At 32.0% G+C, this 27692-nt stretch overlaps 3 protein-coding genes across 3 annotated transcripts in view; 2 read left to right on the forward strand and 1 right to left on the reverse strand.

Moving 5' to 3' along the window:
* The window catches only part of LOC132750166 (uncharacterized), a 56365-nt gene extending 54657 nt beyond the window's left edge, over positions 1 to 1708 (forward strand). The window contains exons 25-27 of the mRNA XM_060740110.1: positions 137 to 214; positions 688 to 765; positions 1279 to 1708. Coding sequence (XP_060596093.1) covers positions 137 to 214; positions 688 to 765; positions 1279 to 1551 — 429 coding nt within the window. The 3' untranslated portion in view covers positions 1552 to 1708. The remainder of the gene's footprint in view (positions 1 to 136; positions 215 to 687; positions 766 to 1278) is intronic.
* Positions 1709 to 10733: 9025 nt separating this feature from the next.
* On the reverse strand, positions 10734 to 12605 carry LOC132750162 (uncharacterized). Its single transcript, XM_060740104.1, has one exon. It carries the CDS (start codon positions 12561 to 12563, stop codon positions 10734 to 10736), a length of 1830 nt encoding a protein of 609 aa, XP_060596087.1. The 5' UTR covers positions 12564 to 12605.
* Positions 12606 to 14198: 1593 nt separating this feature from the next.
* On the forward strand, positions 14199 to 27284 carry LOC132750163 (snurportin-1-like). The gene is made up of 11 exons (XM_060740105.1): positions 14199 to 14349; positions 17105 to 17181; positions 18511 to 18588; positions 19247 to 19522; positions 23317 to 23421; positions 23942 to 24044; positions 24509 to 24606; positions 25352 to 25429; positions 25900 to 25977; positions 26631 to 26829; positions 26899 to 27284. Exons 4-11 carry the CDS (start codon positions 19328 to 19330, stop codon positions 27282 to 27284), a joined length of 1242 nt encoding a protein of 413 aa, XP_060596088.1. The 5' UTR covers positions 14199 to 14349; positions 17105 to 17181; positions 18511 to 18588; positions 19247 to 19327.
* The last annotated feature ends 408 nt before the right edge of the window (positions 27285 to 27692 follow it).

The raw sequence follows: 27692 nt of genomic DNA on the forward strand, positions 1-27692 counted from the left end.
AAATGTATATATTTTAACAGTGTGTGACGGATATTAAAGGTCAATGTATTTTATAGCTGTAAAGTTGTAATGTATATGTATGTATCAGTTGCAAGAGAATCAAATGTTGATATTTTGCTTTTTCTTACCTTATCAGTATATGGACAGAATGAAGTTTGTGAAAAGAGAAATTTCAAAAAGACCAGAATTCAAAAATATAACTGACCTTAATATGGTAGGTATAAATATATTTAAATAGTACAAATGCGTAAAGTGTACTCACAAATTACAGATCACATTTCTCAGAACCATTGTAAACACTAGAAAATCCAGGAACAAATGTTCTCACTTAATATTTTAGTAAAGATCATCCTTTGACTATGATTATTTGGTTCTAACATTAAGATTGGAGACTTTTAAGAAGTTGCATACATGTACATTGTATTTTATCCAATTTTAATTACATGTATATGATAACAATTTTTCTGTTACTCCTTACTTGGATAAATCCAGTCATAATCATAGTCATCAGTCATAATAGATGTTATATCAGGACTGGTTGGTCTGATAACTCTAGAAAAGAAATAATAAACGTGTATGTTGTGTTGGTTTTTTGTTTTGTTTAAAATGTGATTTTATAGGGTAAAAATTTCACTACATCATGTTTTCAATATACCCTTTAAACATAAATTTTGGATTTTTTTTCAGTATAAGTTTGTGCCACTGTATCAGTATGACTGTTCATTAGAAGGTATTGATTTGTGCATGAGGCAGACAACATTTGAGGTAATGATTTTCTAGGCATGGAGCTTAGATATTTGGTGTGAAACAGTATATCAGATCATTACCAAGTTGCATAGTAATCTATAGGAAAACCTTTAGAAATTGTATTTTCCTTCAACCAAGATATTGGGTTTTACAAGTTTGTAATTTGTTTTCAATCATCAAAATTTGCCCAATCCAGTCCAGGGTTCACTTTGTTGTGACTGCTGTGGGGATCACTTGACTTTTCAAAGATTTGTCAAAGAACATCGCTTAGAGCTTAGATAGTCAAATTCTTTTACAAACTTTGAATTGCATTTGAAGAAAAATATTATAAATCAAACAGTTTATATGAAAATGATTGAGAAAGATTTATTTTCTCTTTGCATAAAATATACCATGAATCATTCAAAATGGTGGCCAGGGAAGGAAATGAATGCAATGTTTACAACATTTATTGTTTAAATTGGAATTCTGAAATTTTTATAGTTTTAGGTATTGCAATATAAATTTGTAATTTGTCATTTTCTTTTGTAGATTGATGGACTCTTATTCTTTAAGAAGGATATCAAGTACAGGTCAGAAAGCACGTCGGATATACTGTGGATAAAGCCGTATATTTTACCAGACGTCTTTGAAGGCATAGCAGTACCAAAAAGACTTATGGCAGAAAAGCCAGACACATACACCGATTTTAATACATTCATTGACGATGTTGAACATGGTAGAATTAAAAGTAAAAAAATTAAAACCAAAAAATCCAAAGACTTTAATCTGAATGTTAAACTAAATTTAAACCTCCACCAGTAGAGCCTGCCAGCAAGGGAGGTAAGAAAAATAAGAAGAAGCAGACGCAGTCTCAGGGTCAAGGTTATAGACAAGGAGCAAACCAAAATCGGCCAGTATACAGGGAAAGTCAGGCTGTAAAAGGAAGTGGAGGTAAACAGAACAACAGTTATTCACAGCTACTAGCTGGAGTGAGCAAGGTCATGGTCAGACTATTTATGGTAAAGGAAAAGTTCACAGGGCATAGTTACTATGGTGACGAGAGAGACTATTACTATCCAGACCCAGGTTATGGATCAGACATGAGGGCTAGAAGAGGGCAAGGAATGGCTGAGATGGAATCAGCTGTTCCATATAACAGCAGACGACAGTCAAATAATAAAGGTCGTCAGTACCATTTGTTTTGAATAAATTGTGTCAAGTACCAAATAGCTTTGGATGATTGGCATCAGTTATCATTTGTTATGAATATAATAGAATCAATACCAAATCATTTTGGATAATTGCATCAGTACCATTTGTTTTGAATTATTGGTGTCATTACCAAATCATTCTGAATAATTGGCATCAGTACCGTTTGTTTTGAATAATAACAATTATGGTCGATAATAATTTTTTTCACTACAATTTCTTTAAGCAATTGTTGTGCTTACACTTTCTATTGAATAACTGTTAAAAGAACCCTTTGTTTTGAATAAAAGTTGTCTTTATTGTTTGTTTTGAATAATGTTCATCAGTACCATTTGTTTTTGAATAATACATGTTCTTCATTGGTTAGTCACGCAAGTGTTCGTATTTCAGATGTTGTGTTTATCATTTGTTTAGAACAATCGGGTTAGAAACTATTTGTTTAACAATTGTTTAACAATGTGTAACGGTGACAATGGTTTGTTTGAAACAATTTAGCCGACAACCATTTCTTTTGAACAATTGTTGTCACAGCCATTTATTTTAAACAATTGTGGTCACAACCATTTTTTGTTAGCACCATGCAGTATGATTTGTCTCAGGGTAAAATAAGCTTCAAGAAAGAAAGCATTGTTAAACATTGATAAATATTAAGCTAAAGAAGTATCTTTGTTAGCAAAATGTTTATATTTGAGATATTACTGAGAAACTAATTTTACACTTAATTTCGCATCTAAAATGGAATATAATCACTATTACCAATGAGCCTGAATTATGGTAATTACAAGGCATTCAAAAGAGAAATCCTGCATTTTATACCTGATTACCTATTTCCATTCCAACATGGTAAATTCTATGTTGAATTAAATTTAGCATAGACGTAATTTTCCTTTTGTAATTTGGTTTATTATTGTCATATCTGGCGTCATTTGATGTGTAAGCATAATTTTTTCATGCTTTACATATATCATGTAATGAAACATTTTATTGCCCTATCTATTTGATGCACGGAATGTGAAGCGTGTTAGAATGTTCTAGTCTGTAGGTCGTTGTAAATAGTACAATAAATCTGAAATGAAAGGTCATTCATTGTTCAAACAGAATGTGTTCAGTTTGTTTTATTGCATTTTTTTTCATTCTTTATCTTTTATCTTTTTATAAGCTTTGTAAATCTATTGAAAGTTCGTAATTTTCTGCATCATGTTACATTAGTCAGAATGTTGAACGTTTTTTTATATGACAATACAATAATATGAATACTGATTTCGACAAAATATTATAAACTTGATTAATTTCTTAAACATGTGTAGCATGATAAATGTCATATGAACATAATGTGTATGATAAACATTGTATGAATAAATATAAAAATGTAATGTATAAGCTAAACATTATTTATTACATACCCCTGCCGTTTTTGCGACTCCGTAAAATTGATATTGCATGGTCGTGCATATATTTTGGCGTGACTTTTTTTGCGTTATATATAAACATAGCGTAAAGATGCGATAAATATTAACGTTACACTATAGGCACGTATATGAAAAATGGCTTTTTTTTTCATTTCAAACGGTCTATTTTTTTGGTTGTGATAAATAAAATTTGGTAATTTTTATTGCAAATTTTAAGAACCTTTGAAAAAAAATAAATTATTCCCCGGGGCTCGTATGATTATATTTATTAACGATTCATAAAATTAAGTAAAAAATACATTTTTTATATCCTCATACGGATTCTTTTAAATTTAAAATCCGTCCCCTTTTATTTAATAAATAGATAACAGATGTTTTTAATGAACTTTATTTTATGATAAAAATGACAAACATAAAAATATGATACACATAATGTATTCAATTAATAAGATAAAGATGATATGTAGAATAAACATTATGTGTGTGATAAAACTATAAAACATAGCATACATGTATCTGATAAACATGATGCATTTAATAAATATGAATATGATAAATATAATGTGTATGTTTATGATGAATAGGATTGCATTGTACTACGTGTGTTTTAAACATGAAGAGTATGATGAAAACTTTATACTTGATTAGATTTATTGTCTATGTTTAAATAAACATCATGAAGAAAACAACATTTGTTTTTTTTTTGGAAGCACAATGTTTTTGCCTCCTATCAAAAATTAAGGGAAAATGATCACTTGTTTAAAAATCAATGGAAAATAGCTCTGATATAAATAATCAGATACAATCTGAGAGTATTGCAAAGACACTAAGGCGGCATGGAAATTATATAACTGAGAATATAAATTGAGAAGTAGAGTAACAGATGATGTAAACAATCAAAGGGAAGTAAAGTGATATTAGAGTATCCAAATTAAACGGAAGTAACTCTTGATAGGAAAATGTCAGTATAGGGAAGCACCTCAATTAACAAATGATTAAAGTAATGTAACTCTTGATATTATATGTCAAGTCAGTTGAAAGTAAATTTTTCCTATATATTGGTAAATTGTCAAACTACGCCTGACATAATTCGAAAATAATGTTTCCTTTAATTAATTTCTTTAGAGTATTCGGTAATTTCTGTATCAGAACCGACAAATGTAACTAAATAAAGCTACTTTTGGCTTCGAGAAGAACCATCAACGTTTCTTAAGCTAAGTGGATAGCCTTTTCACATGTAGAATACGACGATCCTTACAAGGCCTTGATTCTTTTGCAGTATGAAAGGCGCCACTGCCATTGATTGTTCTTATAAAATATGATCAAAATAGAAAATTCTTAAAATAATTTATTCCATATAAGGTATTTTAATTATTTCTTGTGAGACAGCTCTCCAGCAAATATGCGGAAGAACAGTTGTACTTCTCAAGTGCCTGAAATTTCCAAACAGTAAAGTTGGAAATTGGCCTTTTGACTTTCCAATGTGACTCAGCAAAACAAAAGAGAAAATCACGTTTTGGTGCCATAACTTAACAGCCTGGCCATCCTGCACTCCTATGTTGTCTGAACATTCTGTATACTGTTGGTCGAACAACTTAACCCTTTTCCCCATGAGAATATTGTGAAAAATGGCCATTTTTACTGAAAAGCCTCCTGTTACAAGTTCAAACTGAAATGAAACTATGCAAAATGTTTCAATACTAATCAAACTTGGCACAAATGTTAACTGGACCATTGCCTTTGTAACGACACGCTCAGTCTTAAATTTCCTGTTACCATGGCAACGAGGGGACATCTCAAAATTGCCGAAAATCACTACTTTGCCTTGATTTTTTCCATCAAAATTTATTTCAAAGTGCTGAAACTCCGCCCCCCTTCAAACCCCCCAAACAGAAGGGGGCACGTCCCCCTTCTGTCAACCTCCTGATGTATCTTTTGGATGGGGGGCGGCGCCGAAAAAGTGCTCACTTTTTTAGCAACATTTGTCAAACGAAAACATGTGTTTGGGGCCCAAATAGGACATTTTTTTTTCACTATTTCAGGCCTAAAAAAGGGGGGGGGTGTCGAAAATGCGTTGTTTCGCGTATATATGAGGTAAAGGGTTAACAAAAAATGATGAAAAACTTTGGAATCACCCAAAATCTAGTTTTTCAATGTCAACATGTGGTCTTTCACCTAATTTTGGTGAAAAATTGGTGTTTTGTAACATTTATAATTTTTTTAGTTAACAAAAAATGATGAAAAACTTTGGAATCACCCAAAATCTAGTTTTTCAATGTCAACATGTGGTCTTTCACCTAATTTTGGTGAAAAATTGGTGTTTTGTAACATTTATAAATTTTTTAGTCAAGTAGTTTATCTCTAAATGTATTGTGCTCCAATTTGATATTCGAAAAAACTAATTATTGCAATACAGTTTCTTTTTAAATGTAAATTAGAAAATGATGTCTGTTCTGTTTCTTTTGAACTGATCTGAAGGAAATTAAAATTATTTTTAAAACTGCTACTTATTATGTTACAATATGCAGACTACAGGTTTAGATATCTCCCAGCCCCTGGTGTCACTTGATTTTAAAGACTTTATATAAACTCATTTAAGTCTTATTTTGTGAAACTACAATTCCAACAGCTTAGATATTCGACTTGTAGTACTGCCTTGTGGACCCCTACAAAACAGATACTAATTATGCCTCTTGGGTCAATAATTGATTTTTATGAAATATTCAATTTTATTTTGTTTATAAATATCCAGGAGTGGTGTATAGACAGATTTTGCTCAGATTAATAAATAGACAAACTAATGATGAACAATATGAATAATATTCTAAGTAAGTAAGTAAGTAATTAAGTGAGTGAGTGAGTGAGTGAGTGAGTGAGTGAGTAATGACTTTATTCAATGAGGCTAGCACGTTCGTTTACCCGATCTTCCATGTGGGCCTCAGCATATACATACAATGTAACATAACAACATATGTATACAATGTAACACAAATTATATACAATCAACAGTTACAACTCTCATCCAATATTTCCGAAAATCTTTTTGATTTTAAAATAGTCATATCAATTGGTTGCCAAAAAAACCCCACCAAAATGCTGACCTTTTAAAAAATATGGGATGTTATAATTTATTTATTTTATATTTGTCCTTAAATAAAAGCAAAAAAGAAATGAGAGAAAAACTAATTTGAATTCCGTAAGAACACAGTAATTGTAACATATTTGAACAAGTTGCAGTCTCTGACAGTTTGATTGAGCCTGATAAGTGCAAGCTACTGTTCATGTCTCCTAGCATCGGCTAAGACAACATTTAAACATGAAAATGGACAAATTTTGAACTCTTGCTCAGTTGTTTTTTAGTATGTCAAAGAAACCAGTCTTTAAAAGAATAGATTGTATAGAAATTGTTCCATATTGTATATTTTTTATTATCTGTGTGATTGTCTTCATTTTCATGCAGAATAATGATATTTTTACGTGACATTTCTTGCTTGTTTACTCCTAACAGAAGTGTCAACTAAGATTTACTTCCCCTTATTCAGAGCTGGCTGTAATAGATCTGTATTCCAAAGTTAAACAAGAAAAGCATCAAAGGGCGTCCAAACAAGAAATACAGCAAGTGGAGATGAACTAGTAGACATCTGATGACCAGATATTCTTATATATACTCTTCAATGGTTAATTGGTTTTTACCAGAATTGTATATCATTTATGAATGGTCAGACAAAAGACATTATACATCATGAACTTTGGAAGGCATGCTAGAGATTAGAATATCAATTTTTTTTCCACAGGAAATTAAAATTATTTGATATTAACTGTAATATCCAAAATATACAGGTCTATAATATCCAAAATATACCCCTATATGGTATAAGTTTATTTATATTACAATAAAGGGGGTATTTTTGGATATGAACATTAATATTGGTTATCTGATAGAATTTCAAGTTCATGTGGTATTTTATTTGGAACCAGGGTCTTTTAAATTGAAAGACCCAGTTGGAACATACAAAATACATACATTGTATATAGTAGTCAAAATGAACAAAGTATGTTCATTGATTTATTGGGAGATCAATCGACTATTTTAACGAATTACTTCAAAAATCTCGTCTGACCCACCAGTGTGTTCACATTCCTATCAATAAACCCAAAAAAATCATGTTAACATTGCAGACGAAAGTTTTGTTGTTAAAATGTCACAATATTCGGCAAGTGAACATTCCACTCAAACTGCCATAAAGTCGATTGCCTTCAAACAATATATAGAAACAGTTTTAGTTAAAGAGACTTGAACTATAGTATACTACTGCTACACCTGTTAACTGTCGCACAACGTCAAAATAAAAGCACATTTAAAGTTATTAACTAGGTCTATTTAAATATTCACGGTAAAAATGTCATAAGTGCAATCAGGGCCGTAAAAAAGAAAACCGGAGAGACCTACGGAAGAGACAATTTCAAAATTATATTAACGTTACTACTTAAATTTTTTCTATAGATTTATAAAGAGTGTAATTAATTTTTGTTTGAATATGTTTGCATTTCATTTTCTGCAAAATTCTCCAGTTCGTTATTTATTACCATAACGCGACACGAATGTCCGTTTCGTTAATTAAAAACTACTTCTATAAATAGATTTTCGGACTTAAACAATGTTAAGGTCATCATTCCATTAATAGGTATGCAGTAACATGCATATAATTCACTGCGGTCTGGAGACCGCAGGGTATTGGTACGCGTTTAACTTTTGATGGGCATGGAGGAGCACGTGACCTGTTTACGGTACATGGAGGAGCATGTGATCTGTAAACCGTACATAATTGGTCAATCGCAACTACTCGGCCCTTTCCGTCAGTCTTCGGATAAGGACCTCGAACACAATAGTATGAATACACAGAACGGATGTGGTATTTCGGTCTAAACTACGCTAAGAAACTAAACATGGATAAACAAATAGTAATTTAATGTTGGGAGTTGTTGACAAGTTAATTTCCAATATATGTAGTAAAAGTCGACCTAAAATTAGTGAATTCATAGGTAAAAAAGCAAACAATACAGTATTTATATATTTATTATTATGGTTGTAGAAACCGAAAGTACAAAAAACCAATCTGTTGACATTTGGTCGGATTTGTTTAAAATTGAACATCAGTGGGCATATTTGAATTACAAATTGTTTTCAGACATATTTTCAAGAGTACCGGAACAGACATTAGATGTCAAATATATACATTCGTTTTACACTATCTCTGTTTCTGTTTACATCTGAAACCACGTGGTAGAACTACTTTCACGAGGTTATTATAGATAATAGCCGAGGCAGTTCCGAATGCATAATTGGTTAATTGACCTTTTCGAAAACCTAGCTAAATACCGTTTTCCGATACGTTAAGGATTTACCTCTAGGGAATTAGTCCGAATTACACCTAAACTATTACGTGATATTTCTAATTTTCTATAATTATTTTACCGTTTAGGGTGGAAAAACTTGAATGATGTGTTTGAAAATTATCAATGTTCCTTTAAAATCTATCTCAAATTTTACAAATACTGAAAATCTACAAAATTAAAATATTCGTAGTGGCATCTGCCATGATATATAGAGCTATTTTCTGCGTAAACTTGTGTGTTTACTTTACTTTTTTTTGCTCGGAATCATTCATAAAATGGTAGGCCTATTTAATCATTTTCTTAAAAAGAAATAATTGGTTTTATCTTCGGCATTCTCCGGTCTTCAACGGTCACCAGTTTCCAAAGACCTTCTTCTATATTGATCGATAATTGTTAACTGTATTCCTGATACAAACGTTTATCTATTCCCCCAAACAATGTTGAAGATAGTTAAATGAAAAATCTTTATATCATTAAAAATGTTCCTCGTAGGAAACCATTTTACTTGTAACCCACACGATTGATAAAACAAAAAGAGCGAGATTAATTGACGGATAAGATTTCATTTAAATATGTTTGCAATGCGAACTTCTCCAGTTCGCTATTGATTGTACATATCGTGACATTTCATATTGATTATCCACAGGAACTTGAAATTCTATCAATATTTATGATAATATCCAAAATATACACCCTATACACTATAAATAAATTATTTATACTGTGTTATATATATATAAGTGTTTATTTATGCTGTATAGGGGGTATATTTTGGATATTATCATTAATACTGATAGAATTTCAAGTCCCTGTGCTGTGGATAATCAAACAACCTCAACCAATCGGAATAGAATAAACGCTGTAGAATAATTTTATTTCACCAATCAAGGGTCATGTCATACTATATGACATATATAATCACAGGCATAAAACATATGGCATGTAACAAAATATATCAACCAACAAATTGCGTATTGTATGGTAGAAATGAAGACAATAAAGAAACTAAAGCATAATTCGTATTATTGGAAAAACAAATAACACAGGCATAGAAATGTCAAAATAAGAAGTAAATAAATAAAAACAGTATTAAAAAAGAAAAAAAAAACAAACAAAAAAACAATAAAAAACACACTAATTACTCATTCGATATTCAAGTACAATAACATACATTCAATGGTCTGACAAATTTTTATTACTACTAGCACTACCTAACATAAGATTTCTTTTATAATTATAAATTTCGAGTAGGTACATGTATTTTGAAAATACATTCAAGACTCTAGGGTCTTCCGATGACATTAACCAAACAAATTTCTGCTTATTATTCAACATACAAAAGTTCTTATTTGATATTTCAATTTGTCTAAATAGTAGTTCTCTATTACTATCAAATTTTGTACAACAAATGGAAAAATGAATTTCATCTTCTACAAGATTGGAAGAACAACAGTTACAATACCTTTGATTTAATGGAATGATCGGCTATAATGACAGTCCAAAAGGCCCGAGAAGTTGCAATTGCCCTTTCACAAATATTCCATATAGGGCCTCGCGCTTCGGCGCGGACGCCAATAATTATTATCTTAAATCTAAAGGAATGCGAAGTGTAAATGTTTACCAAGCTGTTATTATTCTTCTCTATTGAAAACAATGTCATAAATCAAAAACATGTAATGTATAGCACAGTTATAAAAATCAGTTTTACTTCAAAGTTGTCCTCTTCAGTTGTTAATTTTTTCTAGTGGAGTATCATACTCAAATTTCTTAATTCAAAATGTTGAAAAAGAAAACATCAATAGAATCAACTGAGGAGAAGCATCAGAGTAATTTAATCATTTACTGGTTGGATATTGATAATTCGAATTACAAAAATAAGCAGTGTATTTTGAAAACAAACAAAACAAACAAATTTTTATTTTGACATATTTTATACTTTAGTATATTATTTGTTTCATGTAATTCAGACATGAACTTATAGGTATGGTTTTACACGTTTTCCAATGTTAATTCATACACTTTAATGTACCCATTAGATTGAAACACATACAATCTTTTTTTATTCTGGCAGTATGCCACACCTGTTGGAGAAACTATTCCTTGTTCTTTATCCAGTAGAATCTTAACCTTTGTCAGGTCAGGTGATAATTGATGTATATTTTCTGACAAACGTCCGCATACAAACACTGCCCCAGACCTATCTACAGTCAGTTGATATGGACGATCCAGCTTGTCATCCTTGTAAATGGCTTTGACTTTCCCATCAAATGTAATAGCTGATACACAATTATTATTAGCATCAGATACATATATAATTGTGTTGTCTGCACTGATTGTTAAGTTATGAGGATCAACAAACAGGTATTTCCCATGCTGATCTTTATCAAATGTTTTCAATACTTTACCAGACATGTTAAGTATCTTAACTGTTGTTGGATTGTCTGTGAAAGATACTATAAGCTTGTTGTTACTATAGGCAACACCACAGCACAGCTGTCCTACTTTGATATCTTCAGTTTTGGTCACTGTCATATACTTAGAGAAAGTTATTAGTCTTATTATTCCAAAGTCAGGAAAAGTGATAGCCACTTTGTTGTTGTCAACTTTAGCAACAGCCCAAGGGATGGAAGGCAGATCTATTGTATCATATGATGATGTGCTTACTGACATATCCTTGAATATAACTAGCTTTCGAGATTCACAGTTACTAATCAGAAGACACTTTTCTGATAATAAGCATAAAGATGACCAGGAGTCAAATGTGACTTTAATATCTGTGTAATAACTAGCAGTTCTTTGTACTTCAGACTTACGTATTTCTTGAAAAATGAAAAATTTATCACCGTCTTGTATATTTTGTATATTTTGTTCAGAAGCTGCGCATTCAACTTTGTAATAATGAATTGAATTGTTGTAAGATTGTTTATCTGCATCTGGTTTCAATTGTTCAATGATTTCTTGTCCTCTTTTCATAGCAACAAACAGATGACATCTTTGATCTGTCTTTTGATGATGAGCCAGCTCTGTTGATATAGTGTTAAGGTTTGTTCTCACTTTTGAAGCTTTCTCTGCAATTGTCTTTAAAACTTTCTGGTCATTCTTTTTTATGATTTCAATTTTCCTCTTTATTTCATTTTCCTCATCATTGACTAACGTTTCTAATTTCTTTTGATGTTCTCGTAATTTTTCAGTTTTCTCTATTTTCTCTTGTTTTAGTCTTTTTAAAGTTTCTTCAATTTTCTTCTCAAAGCCTTGAATCATTTCTTTCTGATGGTTTTCAAAAGCTGACAGTATTTCTTTTTTCTTTTTCATAACTTTATCTAATATTTGTGTTTCTTGTGAAGCAACCTCCTTCATGTTTATGTTCACTTGCTCTACTGTATTTTCCAAATCTTTCATTAACTCATCAAGATTTTCAGTGAGTTCTTTGATTTCTCGGCTGTTTTCAATCCCAGGAACAAGGGTTGGCAAATGGCCGACCATTGAACAATTTGCATGGTCCTGAGTCTTGCATTCAGTACAGGCAAATTTCTTACAAGCTTGACAATAGAACTTGAAAAATTCATTTTGATGAACAGAACATTTCTCTAGACAGAAATCCTTAGGCATATTATCCTTATTTTTGATGGTGTGAGATGCCAATAATCTTTTATGGAACTTCACACATGTTCCACACAAGTACTCGAAACATTCCTCACAAAATCCCTCAGCAGGAACATATTGCTTGTCATGTTTATCACAATGTTCACAAAACATTTCCTGAACTTCATTAGAATTCTGTGTAAATGAAGCACTGAAGTCTATTCTGGATTGTGCCATGGTTTTTTATATTTAAAACACAAATTAACTACGCAGAACTGTCTATCTGGTTGTGTTTGAAATGGTTCATATTAGGAAGTAAAGATCTACCCACTGACAAATTTATTATTCTTATCTAAACTGCACGTAGAGTAGGTAGATTTAAGTGGTATTTATTTGCTTTTCATGTTATTGATACATGTATTTGATTTATAAAAAGTAGTTGTAAAGATAAACTTCCACTAGGTCTCAAGATTATAAATGCATGTCAATGTATCTAACAACTGATTTAATTTTACAACATGTATACATTGTTTTGATTCACTGAAACTCTCCAGGAACGATGGTTAGGAAACTACCTGCCTATATGACTGAAATACTATTGGGAAAAGGCGCAAAATGAAACAAACAAACAAACAAACAAACAAACATTGTTTATGAAATATATATATATATAAATGTAACGTTCTCATCTTTTTGAATTTTTTAGAAATTTCCATATATTTCCCAAATTTTAATCCATATTAATCCAAATTTATGATTGCAATTGCTACACTTTTTATTTACTTTGATAACAATGTAAAATTATCATTGAATATACAGCATTTCTGAATATCATTATGGTTTATATTATACACTATTTTGTTTTCATGTGGTTATGTATGATTGTTAATGATTATGGATAAGCCCAGATAGACCATGAATAAGTCAAGATATACTATGAGTAAGTCAAAAAAATGTAATGAATAATCTAAAATAGACAATAAATAGTCAAAAAATGTAATTATTTAGTCAAGATAAACTATGAATAATTCAAGACAGACCACGAATGAATAAGTCAAGATGGACAATGAATTAGTCAAGATAGATTATTAATAAGTCAAGATAGATTATCACAAATTAACTACGCAGAACTGTCTATCTGGTTGTATTTGAAATGGTTCATATTAGGAAGTAAAGATCTATCCACTGACAAATTTATTATTTTTATCTAAACTGCACGTAGAGTAGGTAGTTTTAAGTAACTATGAATAATTCAAGACAGACCACGAATGAATAAGTCAAGATGGACCATGAATAAGTCAAGATAGATTATGTATAAGTCAAGAAAGACAATGAATAAGTCAAGATATACTATGAGTAAGTCCAAAAATGTAATGAATAATTTAAAATAGACATTAAATAAGTCAAAAAATGTAATTATTAAGTCAAGATAAACTATGAATAATTCAAGACAAACCACGAATGAATAAGTCAAGATGGACAATGAATTAGTCAAGATAGATTATTAATAAGTCAAGATAGATTATCATCAACAAAAGATTGATTATTAGTTTAGGTTGTTTTGCATTATGCTCTATTCCTACCTTTCCTTTATCATACTATCCTGCACTGAGAAAAGTGCAGTACACTATTAATTAGACAGCTCTTGTTTAAAGAAAAGACCATATTAATTTAACCTGTAGTAGGGAATGCAGCTTCATGAAAAGTTTGTAGAATATTCACTTATTCCAATGAGACATATTCATTTGGAATTTACTTGATTTCTGCAAAAATACTATTTTACCAAAAGATGATCATAGTATATCTTTAACTATTAATAAAAAGTTATATCCAGGTAACTCCATTATTTTGGCAAAGGATGTCACTTTCTTGTTCAAAATAGGGCACCAAATGAATGATTAACATGTAATGGTATAACTTTTCAGAAAATGCCATATTGGATTGCATATATCATGAAATAGAGAAAACATTCTATGTGCTGGACATCATGAATTGGAAGGACCACCCTGTTTATGATAGTGAGGTAAGTATAATTCTAACACAGTGATTTGTAGAGCTGTCATTGATTCAGTGCAAAGGATATTGACAAATTATTGATATGTGATAACCAATGTAACGATCATTACTTGTCAATAATTCACTTTCATACCTGTTTAATTATCCCACGCTGAAAATTTGGCGGGGGATATAGAAATAGTCTCCGTCCGTCCGTCCGACCTTCCGTCCGATATTTTTGTCCGGAGCATATCTCTAAAAGTATTTGAGTAATCAACTTGAAACTTCATAGGTGGATAGACCTCATTGAGGAGGAGTGCAGTGCACAAGAATGATAACTCTACCCTGCATAATTTTTGAGTTATTGCCCTTTGTTATTTTTCAAAATTGATTTTTGTCCAGAGCATAACTCCAAAAGCCTATGAGATATCAACATGAAACTTCATAGGTACATAGATCTCACTCAGGAGGTGTGCAGTGCACAAGAATGATAACTCTACCTTTCATAATTTTTGAGTTATTTGCCCTTTGTTATTTTTCATACTTAATTTTTTCACCTGAGTGGAGCATAACTCAAAAAGTGTTTGACATATCAACATGAAATGTCATAGGTGGATAGATCTTATTGAGGAGGAATGTTGTGCACAAGAATGATAACTCTTCCCTATACAATTTTTGAGTTATTGCCCTTTGTTCTTCTTCATGCTATTTTGTCCAGAGCTTATCTCAAAAAGTATTTGAGGTATCAACTTGAAACTTCATAGGTGGATGGATCTCATTGAGGAGGAGTGCAGTGCACAAGAATGATAACTCTACCCTGCATAATTTTTGAGTTATTGCCCTTTGTTATTTTTCAAAATTAATTTTTGTCCAGAGCATAACTCAAAAAGCCTTTGAGATATCAAAATGAAACTTCATAGGTGCATAGATCTCACTCAGGAGGTGTGCAGTGCACAAGAATGATAACTCTACCTTTCATAATTTTAGAGTTATTGCCCTTTGTTATTTTTCATACCTAATTTTTCACCGAGTGGAGCATAACTCAAAAGTGTTTGAGATGTCAACATGAAATGTCATAAGTGGATAGATTTTATTGAGGAGGAATGCTGTGCACAAGAATAATAACTCTTCCCTGTACAATTTTTGAGTTAATGCCCTTTGTTCTTTTTCATACTATTTTGTCCGGAGCTTATCTCAAAAAGTATTTGAGGTATCAACTTGAAACTTCATATGGGTGGATGGATCTCATTGAGGAAGAGTGCAGTGCACAAGATTGATAACTCTACCCTGCATTATTGTTTAGTTATTGCCCTTTTTTATTTTTTCAAAATTAATTTTTGTCCAGAGCATAACTCAAAAGGCCTTTGAGATATCATTATGAAACTTCATAGGTGCATAGATCTAACTCAGGAGGTGTGCAGTGCACAAGAATGATAACTCTACCCTTTTATAATTTTTGAGTTATTGCCCTTTGTTATTTTTCATACTTAATTTTTTCATTTCAATTTTTTTCTCAAAAAGTATTTGAGGTATCAACTTGAAACTTCATAGGTGGATAGACTTTACTGAGGAGGATGCATCACACAAGAATGATAACCTACCCTGCATTATTTTTCAGTTATTGCCCTTTGTTATTTTCAGCCATCAGTATTCACATAGGTTTCAAATCTGTAATCACTATAGCCATCAGTTTTCATTACCAAAAGACCTCTTAAAATGGAATTATTCTGCTGTACTACATATACATTCTTCCAATGAGCAAACACATTCGGCGGGGGATGGCCATGTTGACATGGCTCTTGTTGATTTTAGTAAAATACATATACAGTTGATACAATTTAAGGTGTGTCCATATTGCATGACTTTTTTTCTGACCTTTTTGGTTTATACAAAACTTATTTCAGTTTGATTGTGTAGGAAGCTATTAGCTTATAGATACACTGTCGAATCCGTTCATAGAACCAACCAGTACTTAGCAATGAGTGTAAAGTTTCTTGCTCAAGGAAACAAGACTTGCTCCTGACAGGGTTTGAACACATTCGGCTAGTGATCAATAGATTACTAGTCCGACAAGTTAACCACTCGGCCATGACTTTTTTTTTCAACACTGCTATGAAATATGTCATTACATAACAGCAATATAGTTCTAGACATGGACACCTGTTTCAATATACATGTTTGTTTAGGATGAATTTCATAATTTCTTTTTCTAGACATTTAATCAGCTTATATAGAATATCATTTTTTTTCAAATGTGTATCGATTATTGATCGACAGAAAAAAATATCAAGGCTATATCAATATTGTTTCTATCGATGACAGCTCGTAGTTATGTCAGTTAGGCAAGAACAGGATAAGTACAATGGTGAAACTATTTTCTAGATATCATAATTAATACCCTACTTTGGCCAGGGCCAATTATGTTACCTTTATTGATACCAGTACTGGTTAGTTCCAGAACATTAAATTTATTGGATATACTATATACTTGTATATGTTGTATTAACTTGTTTCATGGTCTAACTTATATGATGATATTTAATATTATGGAATGTTTCTTTTCGTTTAGAAAAATAAATTATGAAAAAAACAACAACAAAAAACTGGAATTATTTAGAAGATGTGAAGAAGTAGTGCAAGTAATGCAAAAAATTAACTTCTGTATGCAATAGTTTTACTCTATTAGTCATTTAAAGTACACATGTTTTATTTCAAATCAAGGAGTTAAATTTTTTATACTAGTAAAATGTCAAGTATGACAAAATAGTTTTGTATAATTTCAGACTGACTTTCGTTTTTTCTGGATGATGAGCAAAATGCAGGAGATTCAGAGGTAGGGGAAGTCAGCAAATTGAATCCAGTAAGTACTCTACACTTTGCAAACAAAAAATATAGAGCTTTGTCAGGACACTCTTATTTGCTTTTTCATTGGCTTAGGTGTCGAGTTTGTCATTGACTTTAGTGTCGACTTATCATTGGCTTAAGTGTCAAACTTGTCATTGACTTTAGCGTCAACTTTTATTGTTGGCCTTTGTGTCGAGTTTGTCATCAGCTTTAGGGTTGGCTTTGGTATTGAGTTTGTCATTGGCTTTGGTGTTGACTATTAATGTTTGCTTAGGTGTCGACTTTGTCATTGACTTTAGCGTCAACTTTTGTCGTTGGCTTTGGTGTTGAGTTCGTCATTGGCTTTAGCTTTTGTATCAAGTTTTATTGTTTGCTTAGATGTCAAGTTTGTTATCAGCTTTAGTACCGGCTTTTAGCGTTGGCATTGGTATCCAGTTTGTCATTGGCTTTAGTGCCGACTTCATTGTGGCTTTGATTGGCTTTTAGCGCCGACTTTCATTGTGGCTTTGGTGTCGAGTTTGTCATTGGCTTTAGCGTCAACTTTCATTGTGGCTTTGGTGTCGAGTTTGTCATTGGCTTTAGCGCCGGCTTTCATTGTGGCTTTGGTGTCAAGTTTGTCATTGGCTTTAGCGCCGACTTTCATTGTGGCTTTGGTGTCAAGTTTGTCATTGTCTTTAGCGCCGGCTTTCATTGTGGCTTTGGTGTCGAGTTTTGTCATTGGCTTTTGCGCCGACTTTCATTGTGGTTTTGGCGTCGAGTTTGTCATTGGCTTTAGCGCCGACTTTCATTGTGGCTTTTGGTGTCGAGTTTGTCATTGGCTTTGGCGCAGGCTTTCATTGTGGCTTTGGTGTAGAGTTTGTCATTGGCTTTAGCGCCTGCTTTCATTGTGGCTTTGGTGTCGAGTTTGTCATTGGCTTTAGCTCCGGCTTTCATTGTGGCTTTTGGTGTCAGGTTTGTCATTGGCTTTGGCGCCGACTTTCATTGTTGCTTTGGTGTCGAGTTTGTCATTGGTTTTGGCGCCGGCTTTCATTGTGGCTTTGGTGTAGAGTTTGTCATTGGCTTTAGCGTCGACCATTATCGTTGACTTAAGTGTCGAGTTTGTCATTGACTTAAAGGGTCAAGACTGGTCTGCATTACTGTAGTATTTCATATATAAACATTTCTAATAAAAATGTTTGTGCCAAAGATGATTATTATTGTAAAATATATGTTGGCCCTTCTTATAATTGTGTGAATTTTTGTTGTGTTTTTGTTAAAACATATTGTAATTTTGCAATGATTTAGTCACATGTTCTTATGGGCCTGATTATGTTTAATGATATTTTGTTTATTTTATTTTTTTCAGTACAAATTTATACCACTTCAGTATCATAGCTGTAAGAAAGAGAATCTAGAAGAGTTATTTAAATCAACAACAACACAGGCAAGTAGTTTTACAATTAAAATCATAGCAATCTTAATGATTATATTTTAGGAATTTAAAGGTAATTGAGGTATACAGTGCAGTGGTTAATATAAAAATTATGCAATTTGTGGACAAAATGTTTTAAAAAATGATTAAGAAGACTTTGGCTGGGTCTGGAAGCTTCTGATAGGGAACTTCCTAACTGAAGGTTGGAGGTTCCACTTCAACTTCCAATTGCACACAAAGTGCTAGGGACACATGATGCCTACTTTCACCAGCTACACTTTTCAGGCGCAAAATGACTATTCCAATGTTATGTCACAATCAAGAGCAATCATATTCCAAGGGCAGACATTGATGGAAAATTTTGTATCAAATTTGAAAGCGAAAATCAATGATGTATCAAATTATATAGCCAGTTCAGTGAAAACAATTTGAGTATGTGTTGTAAAAATGTCATCATTGTTTTATACATGTTGTTTGTTTTAGTCATAACAAATACATAATATTTAAAAAAGTATGTTTTCTTGCCATGATTTCTCATTGACCTATGAAAAGTAAATTTACTGTTCAGCCCTTGCACTGCTGGGGGGGGGGTGGCGGGGCTGGGGCATTTATGGCAGGGGAAGGAAGTGGAGTGCTTTGTCAAATAGAAGCAGATTGTTTCTCTTTACAGTTTGATGGTTGTCTGTTCTACCACAAGCAAGCCCACTACACGTTTGGTGCATCCCCTTTAGTTGTTTGGCTAAAACCGTACATGGTCGGAGAACTGCTCGGCATTGAAATTCCAGATTGTATGTTGCAACAGAAACCGGCTAACTATTCTACGTATGCTGCGCACATGCAACAGGTGAAGGACAGGAAAGAGCACTTTGCGAAGGAGCTTGAGGAAAAGAAAGCGCATAGGAAACAGAAACGTGGACAAGATCGGTCAAAACAATTTAAGATGGATGTAAGTCAAGAATGTGATGTTTCTGATACTAGTATTAGTAATGAGGGGAATATCTCAAAATCTAGCGAGAATGACAGTTATGTTAGTGAAGATATGGAACACCAGGGTGTTGCTAGTAACAGTGTAACATGAATATTGCAGTTTGATATTATTTCATGAAGCGATGAAAAAAAATGTGCTTAAAGTTTTTTTTTTTTTAACCATGAAAACTGGAGCTGCACCTGTATTTCTTTTACTGTTGAACAGTTTAATACAACATTTTAGTTGAATTTTTCCCCTTTTGGTAGAGTTGGATAATTTTCATTTTAAATGCATCAAAATAGGGAAGATGCCTGTATTCGTTATTGTTAAAAAGAGACCGTTAAATTTTTTTTTCCTTATTTTGATCAGTACTGTGTAAGCATTGAATGAAACAGTTTTTTATGCCCCCACAAAGTGGCATATAGCGTTGCACTTGTCCGTCCGTACGTCTGTCGGTCCGTCCAAAAATTCTGTTTAACGCAACTCCTCTTAAACCGGATAGAAGATTTTGCTGATGAACAACCTTAATGTGTAGATGGTAGTAAAGGAAGGAATTTTTGTTGCGACCAAATTTAACAGAATTATGGCCCTTTGTTGATTTTTTCACTATATACCATATAGAAATTTTGTGAACGCAACTCCTCTTAAACCGGATGGCAGATTTGCCTTAACTTCCATACAGATATGCATGCTCTTGTTTACGAGCAAATCTGCACAGTGGGGGCATCCGTGTCCTTTGGACACAGTTCTAGTTTCAGATCTGATCATAAGATAAAATTTATTTTTCTATTTTTTTCTGTTTTGTTTTGTTTTACTTCTAAACCTTAGTGCTATCAGCAATTAAGACTTGCCAATGACATCTGTAGGAATGTGAAGTTTGAATGTAAGTCTTCATATTTTCATGTTGATAAATCAATGTTTACAAATGGAAAGGTATTTACAAGATATAAGAATGTGTATTGAATAAGTCACTTTATGAATTATTAAAAGAAAAACAACATTTACTAATAAGCTATTTACCAAGATTAATGAAGACCGTAAAACATTTCAACTAACATATAACAAATCTGAAAGTAAAATACATTTCATGCTAGTAGCTTAGGCATGAATAAAAGCAGGAAATTTTAAGACAAATATGCAATAAAACGACAAAACAATAAGCAGTGACCTGTATAGTGGGCTAATATAAACATACTTGAAGGGAGCTGACAATTTAAGTGTAGTAAGATTAAATTTTCTGTCATTGATAAATCAATGTTTAGAACAGGAAAGGTGTTTTAATGTTGACAAATCAATGTTTACAATTAAGAAAGTGTATTAATGTTGACAAATCAATGTTAAAAATTAAGAAAGTGTTTTAATGTTGACAAGTCAATGTTTACAACAGGAAAGGTGTATAAAATAAAAGTCTTATAATCAATGTTTTCAATATAGAAAATGTTTTAATGTTGACAAATAAAGTTAACTACAGCAAAGATATTTTAATGTTGACAAATCAATGTTTACAGTAGGGAAAATGTTTTAATGTTAATAAATCAATGTTTACAAGGAGGAAAATGTTTTAATGATGATAAATTTGTGTTTACAATGAGGATTTTTTTTTAATGTTGATAAATTAGTGTTTACATCAGGAAAGATATTTTAATTTAGATAAATAAATATTTACAATAGGGAAAGTGTTTTAATGTTGATAAAACAATGTTTAAAATAGGGAAATCATATAATGTTGATAAATCAATGTTTACAACAGGGCATGTATTATAATGTTGATAAATGTTGATAAATCAATGTTTACAACAGGCAGGTATTTTAATGTTGATATTTTATATCAGAGAAGGTTATTGCATGTGATAAACAGAAAGGGTTTTATAATGTTGATAATCAATGTTTAACACATGAAAGATACTATAATGAAAAAAATCAATGTAACTTTACACAGGAAAGATACTATAATGAAAAAATCAATGTAACTTTACACAGGAAAGATACTATAATGAAAAAATCAATGTAACTTTACACAGGAAAGATACTTTAATGAAAAAATCAATGTAACTTTACACAGGAAAGATACTATAATGAAAAAATCAATGTAACTTTACACAGGAAAGATACTATAATCAAGTATAATGAAAAAAAATCAATGTTACTTTCAAGTTACAACATGGAAGGAAGGGCACAAACACTGTTGAGTTTAAAAAATTGCAGTTTTTACTTGTTCATTTGCCATTTATTTTGGTAAGAAATTTCATTCAATAAAATATGAAAACAATATTCCAGTGTTTGTGTTCTATAAACCCTTTTCTGTTTTTACATTAAAATTTCTTTTAGCATAAACCCACTTTTGTCACCACTCTGTGTACTAGAATGATAGGGCATTTTTTGGCTTTTGACCTGTCTTTGGCTCTCCAGACAACTTAAATAAATACTTTTCATGTTAATTTATCATACTCTAGGCATAGCTTTTATATAGACATGCCTTTAATTGGGAGCTTTATTTTGGTTTCTTAAAAGTAGGAGATTGACCCCTAAGAGTTGAATCCATTAAGTTATATAAATGATACATGGGTCAAATCTTTATCCCTTTAAATAAAAGGATTCCACATGTTGAGCCTCTTTTTAAAGGTCAAAGGTTTTTTAAAAAACAAAAGTAGAGTTAATATTTGGATGAAAATCTTCTAGTGGGTCTACCCAAATTTGTTTTAAAAAAAAGCCCCGGGGTCAAAAATTGGCCCAGCCAGGGGGGTATTGATTTTCCCTTAGCTTAGTAAAAATTAAAAATCTTTTTTAAAAAAACCCAAAAAGCTAGAGCTAAAAATAATAGCACGAAAAATTTTAATGGTGTCGGGCCCCAAATTTTTTTTAAAAAAAAACCCTGGGGTCAAAATTGGCCCGGCCCCAGGGGGTCATTGATTTTTCCTATATGTGTATAGCAAAAACTTAAAAAATCTTCTTTGAAAAAACTCAAATAGCTAGAGTTTAGATATTAAGCACGAAGCATCTTCTAGAGAGTGTCTACAAAGTTTGTTCAAATAAAAGCCCTGGGGTCAAAATTGGGCCCGCCCGGGGGACATTAATTTTCCTTATATGTGTATAGCAAAAACTAAAAAATCTTCTTTGAAAAAACCTGAATAGCTAGAGTTTAGATATTAGGCATGAAACATTTTCTACTAAGTGTCTACAAAGATTGTTCAAATAAAAGCCATTGGGTCAAAACTGGCCCTGCCCCAGGTGTGTCATTGTTTTTAACTATATGTGTAAAGAAAAAACTTGAAAATATCTTCATTTAAAAAACCCAGTGAGCTAGACCTTAGATGTTTAGCATGAAACATCTTCTAATGGGTGGCTACCAAGTTTGTTCAAATAAAAGCCCTGGGGTTTAAACTGGCCCCGCTCTGGGGGCCTATATACAGGTGAGCGACTTCAGGGCCATCATGGCCCTCTTGTTTAATTAATTTTAGGATGTTCATAAAGGTTGGATTAAAGTTCTTTCATGTTAAGGCAACTCACAGAATTTTCATGTCATTAGCCTCATTTTAAGGTCACGTCACACCTAAATGTCAAAGTTCTGTGCTAGTTATTTTGTGTCTGATGGGCTATAAAACAAGTCAAATGTTTATTTCATTGATGCAAGAGGTAGAGGTGTCATGTGCTTGTTAGGACTCCAAGAAATGCCCATGATCTGTTGGTCAGCAGTCAACACCTTTGCCACTAAGCAATCAGTTCTTTTTGATAGTATTTGAAGGGTCATTTTATAAAAAAATATTTTTATACAGCTGATGGAATCCAGATGGTTCACAGGAATACCGGAGAATTTTGAAACAGATTGGTGTACAGTAGCATGTCCTGTAGGGAAAAGATGCCTAGTCATGGCTATAGATGTAAGCCAATATTTACTATAATTTATTATAAGATAATATTTAGTTCCATTCAGATACATAATAATACATGTTATTATACGTGCTCATGCATAAAATAACAAATTCCAGTAAACTTGGAAACTTGATAATGACTTAAAAAGGAAGGGAGGCTATACTTTACATACTAGTATAATATGATATTAGGGCACATATGGTAGTGCTAATGAGATAAGTTGAAATGAGAATTATTTTAAACCTTTATTTATTACACAATGTATTGACAAGAAAATAAGCATGAATTAAATGGTGTAAAGCAGAAACTTTGGGAAAAGCAGAGGTCCCGTAAGAGCAATGAAAAAAAATTATAAAGGGTGAAAATGGCAGACTAAACCTTTTAGTTTAGTTTTTTATGACAAGGTTTTAAAGTTTAAATTATAAAAAAGTTTTTGTTACTGAAGCAAAATTTAAATTTTAGATCGTTATTGTTACTGAAGCAGAATGATGTACAATTTTAAGTATGAAGTATGGTAACTATTTACAGGGAGAGACGAAGTCATTTAGTAAGAAAGGTTTTAAGATACCTGGCTATTTCTTGTCAGTGTTACCAGGTGGTAATGGTACAGAGTATGGATTTGGTCCTACAGGTATGCTTAAACTGTAACAAAATAGTCCATAATGGACATGTCCTGCCATGAAGTTGAAATAATCCATAGTAAGTTGAAGGGATTTTAATTCCAAGTAGCACGGTTGCTGAGTGGTTTTTGTGTCGGGCTAGCCATTTAAAGATTACTGGCCATGCTTAGTACTGGTTGGCTCCAGGAACAAATTTGAGTATTTCAATAAGCTTATAGCTTCCAACACAATCAATTTCAAATGAATTCATACAAACTAATTCTAAACTGTTTTAATTGAGGAGTTACCAATTTTGAGTTTGGTTAGACTTTATGTACTTTCATAGCATTTATATAATACTAATGGCATAAAGAAGTCATTATTGCATTTAATATTTTTACAGGAATATAATTGATTATTTATAAGTGCATTTTTTCATCTTAAATTAATTGTAATGTCTTCTAATGAAATTTCAAAATAAATGATAATTTTACAGTTGTGACTCTACTTGATTGCTTGTTCCATGAAGAGATGATGACCTATTTTATTCTGGACTGTATTATGTGGGCATCGAATGACGTAAAAGACTTCCCGGTATGTAATTTTAAATGAGTCCTGGCTCTTTACTGGTGTCAAAGACAAGTTCGTATTGCAGTTTATCACACACCCGTGCCGATTTTGCGACTCCGTAAATATGATATTGCAAGGCCGTGCATATATTTTGATGTGACGTCATTAGCGTTATACAAACATAGTGCAAAGACACGCTGAATGTTAGTGTTATACTATAGGCGCGTCATTGAAAAATGACTCTTATTTCACTTTAAACGGTATTTCTTTTGGGTATGTGATAAATAGAATATTAAATTCCTGTAAGTTCATTACTGAATTTATTAGTTATTACTACTCGTTGAATAAAATAATATTATGCTCGCCAGAGGCTCGCATAATATAATTTTATTCAACTCGTGCAATAAATTCAGTATTGAACTTACACTCATTCAATATCCTCTATTTACATTCAAAGAGAGACTAATATTTATGTATAATCCATTGTCTTTTTGTTTTCATGATCACAACAGCAAATAACATTTGGGCTTCAGTAATCATAGGTCACCGTTGGTAAAATACAAGAAACACAAGGTCGCTCTTTAGATTTCTTTTATAGGTTTGCTGCTGCAACTACTGTGTACTGTCATGAAGTGCCATATATTTTAACAGTGTGTGACGGATATTAAAGGTCAATATATTTTTTCGAGCTGTAAAGTTGTAATGTATATGTATGTATCAATTGCAAGAGAATTAAATGTTGATATTTTGCTTTTTCTTACCTTATCAGTATATGGACAGAATGAAGTTTGTGAAAAGAGAAATTTCAAAAAGACCAGAATTTAAAAATATAACGGACCTTAACATGGTAGGTATAAATATATTTAAACATTTTTAAAACTACGTAAAGTGTACTCACAAATTACAGATAACATTTCTCAGAACCATTGTAAACACAAGAAAATCCAAGAACAACTGTTCTCAATTAATATTTTAGTAAAGATCATCCTTTAACTATGATTATTTGGTTTTTCAACTTTAAGATTGCAGACTTTTAAGAAGTTGCATACATGTACATTGTATTTTATCCAATTTTAATTATATGTATATGATAACAATTTTTCTGTAACTCCTTACTTAGACCAGTCCAGTACAGAGTCATAATGGATGTTATACCAGGACTTGTTGATCTGATAACTCTTGACAGGAAATAATAAACGTGTATGTTGTGTTGGTTTTTTGTTTGTTTAAAAATGTGATTTTATTGGGTAAAAATTTCACTACATTATGTTTTCAATATACCCTTTAAACATAAATTTTGGATTTTTTTTTTTTCAGTATAAGTTTGTGCCACTGTATCAGTATGACAGTTCATTAGAAGGTATTGATTTGTGCATGAGGCAGACAACATTTGAGGTAATGATTTTCTAGGCATGGAGCTTAGATATTTGGTGTGAAACAGTATAGCAGATCACTACCAAGTTGCATAGTAATCTATAGGAAAACCTTTAGAAATTTTATTTTCCTTCAACCAAGATATTGGGTTTTACAAGATTTTTAGTTTGTTTTCAATCATCTAAATTGGCCCAATCCAGTCCAGGGTTCACTTTATTGTACATAGTTATATAGGAAAAACCTCAAGAAATCGTCTTCTCCTTAACTGCAAGGCCTAAAGCTTGGATATTTTATGTCTAGGATTTTAATAGTAAACCACTAGTAAGTGTTATCAAATCATGAAACTGGGGTCAAAATTGAATGCTGAGGGGATCTTGACTTTACAAAGATTTGTCAAAGTACATCACTTGGAGCTTAGATAGTCAAATTCTGTTACAAACTTTGAATTGCATTTGAAAAAAATATTATTAATCAAACGAGTCTTAACAGTTTATATGAAAATGATTGAGAAAGACTTTCTTTTTGCATATAATATACAGGGAATAACCCAAAATGGTGGCCTGGGAAGGAAATGCATGCAATGTTTACAACATTTATTGTTTAAGTTGGAAGTCTGAAATTTTCATAGTTATTGCAATATAGTTTTGTAATTTAATTGTCATTTTCTGTTGTAGATTGATGGACTCTTATTCTTTAAGAAGGATATCAAGTACAGGTCAGAAAGCACGTCGGATATACTGTGGATAAAGCCATATATTTTACCAGACGTCTTTGAAGGCATAGCAGTACCAAAAAGACTTATGGCAGAAAAGCCTGACACATACACCGATTTTAATACATTCATTGACGATGTTGAACATGGTAGAATAAAAAGTAAAAAATTAAAACCAAAAAATTCAAAAAAACTTTAATCTGAATGTTAAACTAATTTACCTCCACCAGTAGAGCCTGCCAGCAAGGGAGGTAAGAAAAATAAGAAGAAGCAGACACAGTCCCAGGGACAAGGTTATGGACAAGGAGCAAACAAAAATCGGCCAGTATACAGGGAAAGTCAGGCTGTAAAAGGAAGTGGAGGTGAACAGAACAGCAGTTATTCACAGCTACTAGCTGGAGGTGAGCAAGGTCATGGTCAGGCAATTTATGGTAAAGGAAAGTTCACAGGGCATAGTTACTATGGTGACGAGAGAGACTATTACTATCCAGACCCAGGTTATAGATCAGACATGAGGGCTAGAAGAGACCAAGGAATGGCTGAGATGGAATCAGCTGTTCCATATAACAGCAGACGACAGTTAAATAATAAAGGTCGTCAGAACCATTTGTTTTGAATAGATTGTGTCAGTACCAAATCGCTTCGGATAATTGGCATCAGTATCGTTTGTTTGGAATAAATAGAATCAGTACGAAATCATTTTGGATAATTGCATAAGTACCATTTGTTTTGAATAATTGGTGTCATTACCAAATTTTCCTTAATATTTGGCGTCAGTAACATTTGATTTGAATAATAGGCATAAGTACCAATTTGTTTAGTACCAATTGGTTTTGAGTAATTGGCATCAGTACCATTTGTGTTTGTATTATAGTAGTCCGTACCAATTCATTTCTGTTTAATTTTAATCAGCACTTTTGTTTTGAACAATTATGTTAGATAATAATTTTTTTCACTACCATTTCTTTAAGGAATTGTCGTGCGTACAATTTCTATTGAATAACTGTTAATAGCACCCTTTGTT

Source organism: Ruditapes philippinarum, unplaced genomic scaffold, assembly GCF_026571515.1.
Source record: "Ruditapes philippinarum isolate M1 unplaced genomic scaffold, ASM2657151v2 ctg1651_1_1_1_1, whole genome shotgun sequence".
NCBI classification, from domain to species: Eukaryota; Metazoa; Mollusca; class Bivalvia; order Venerida; family Veneridae; genus Ruditapes; species Ruditapes philippinarum.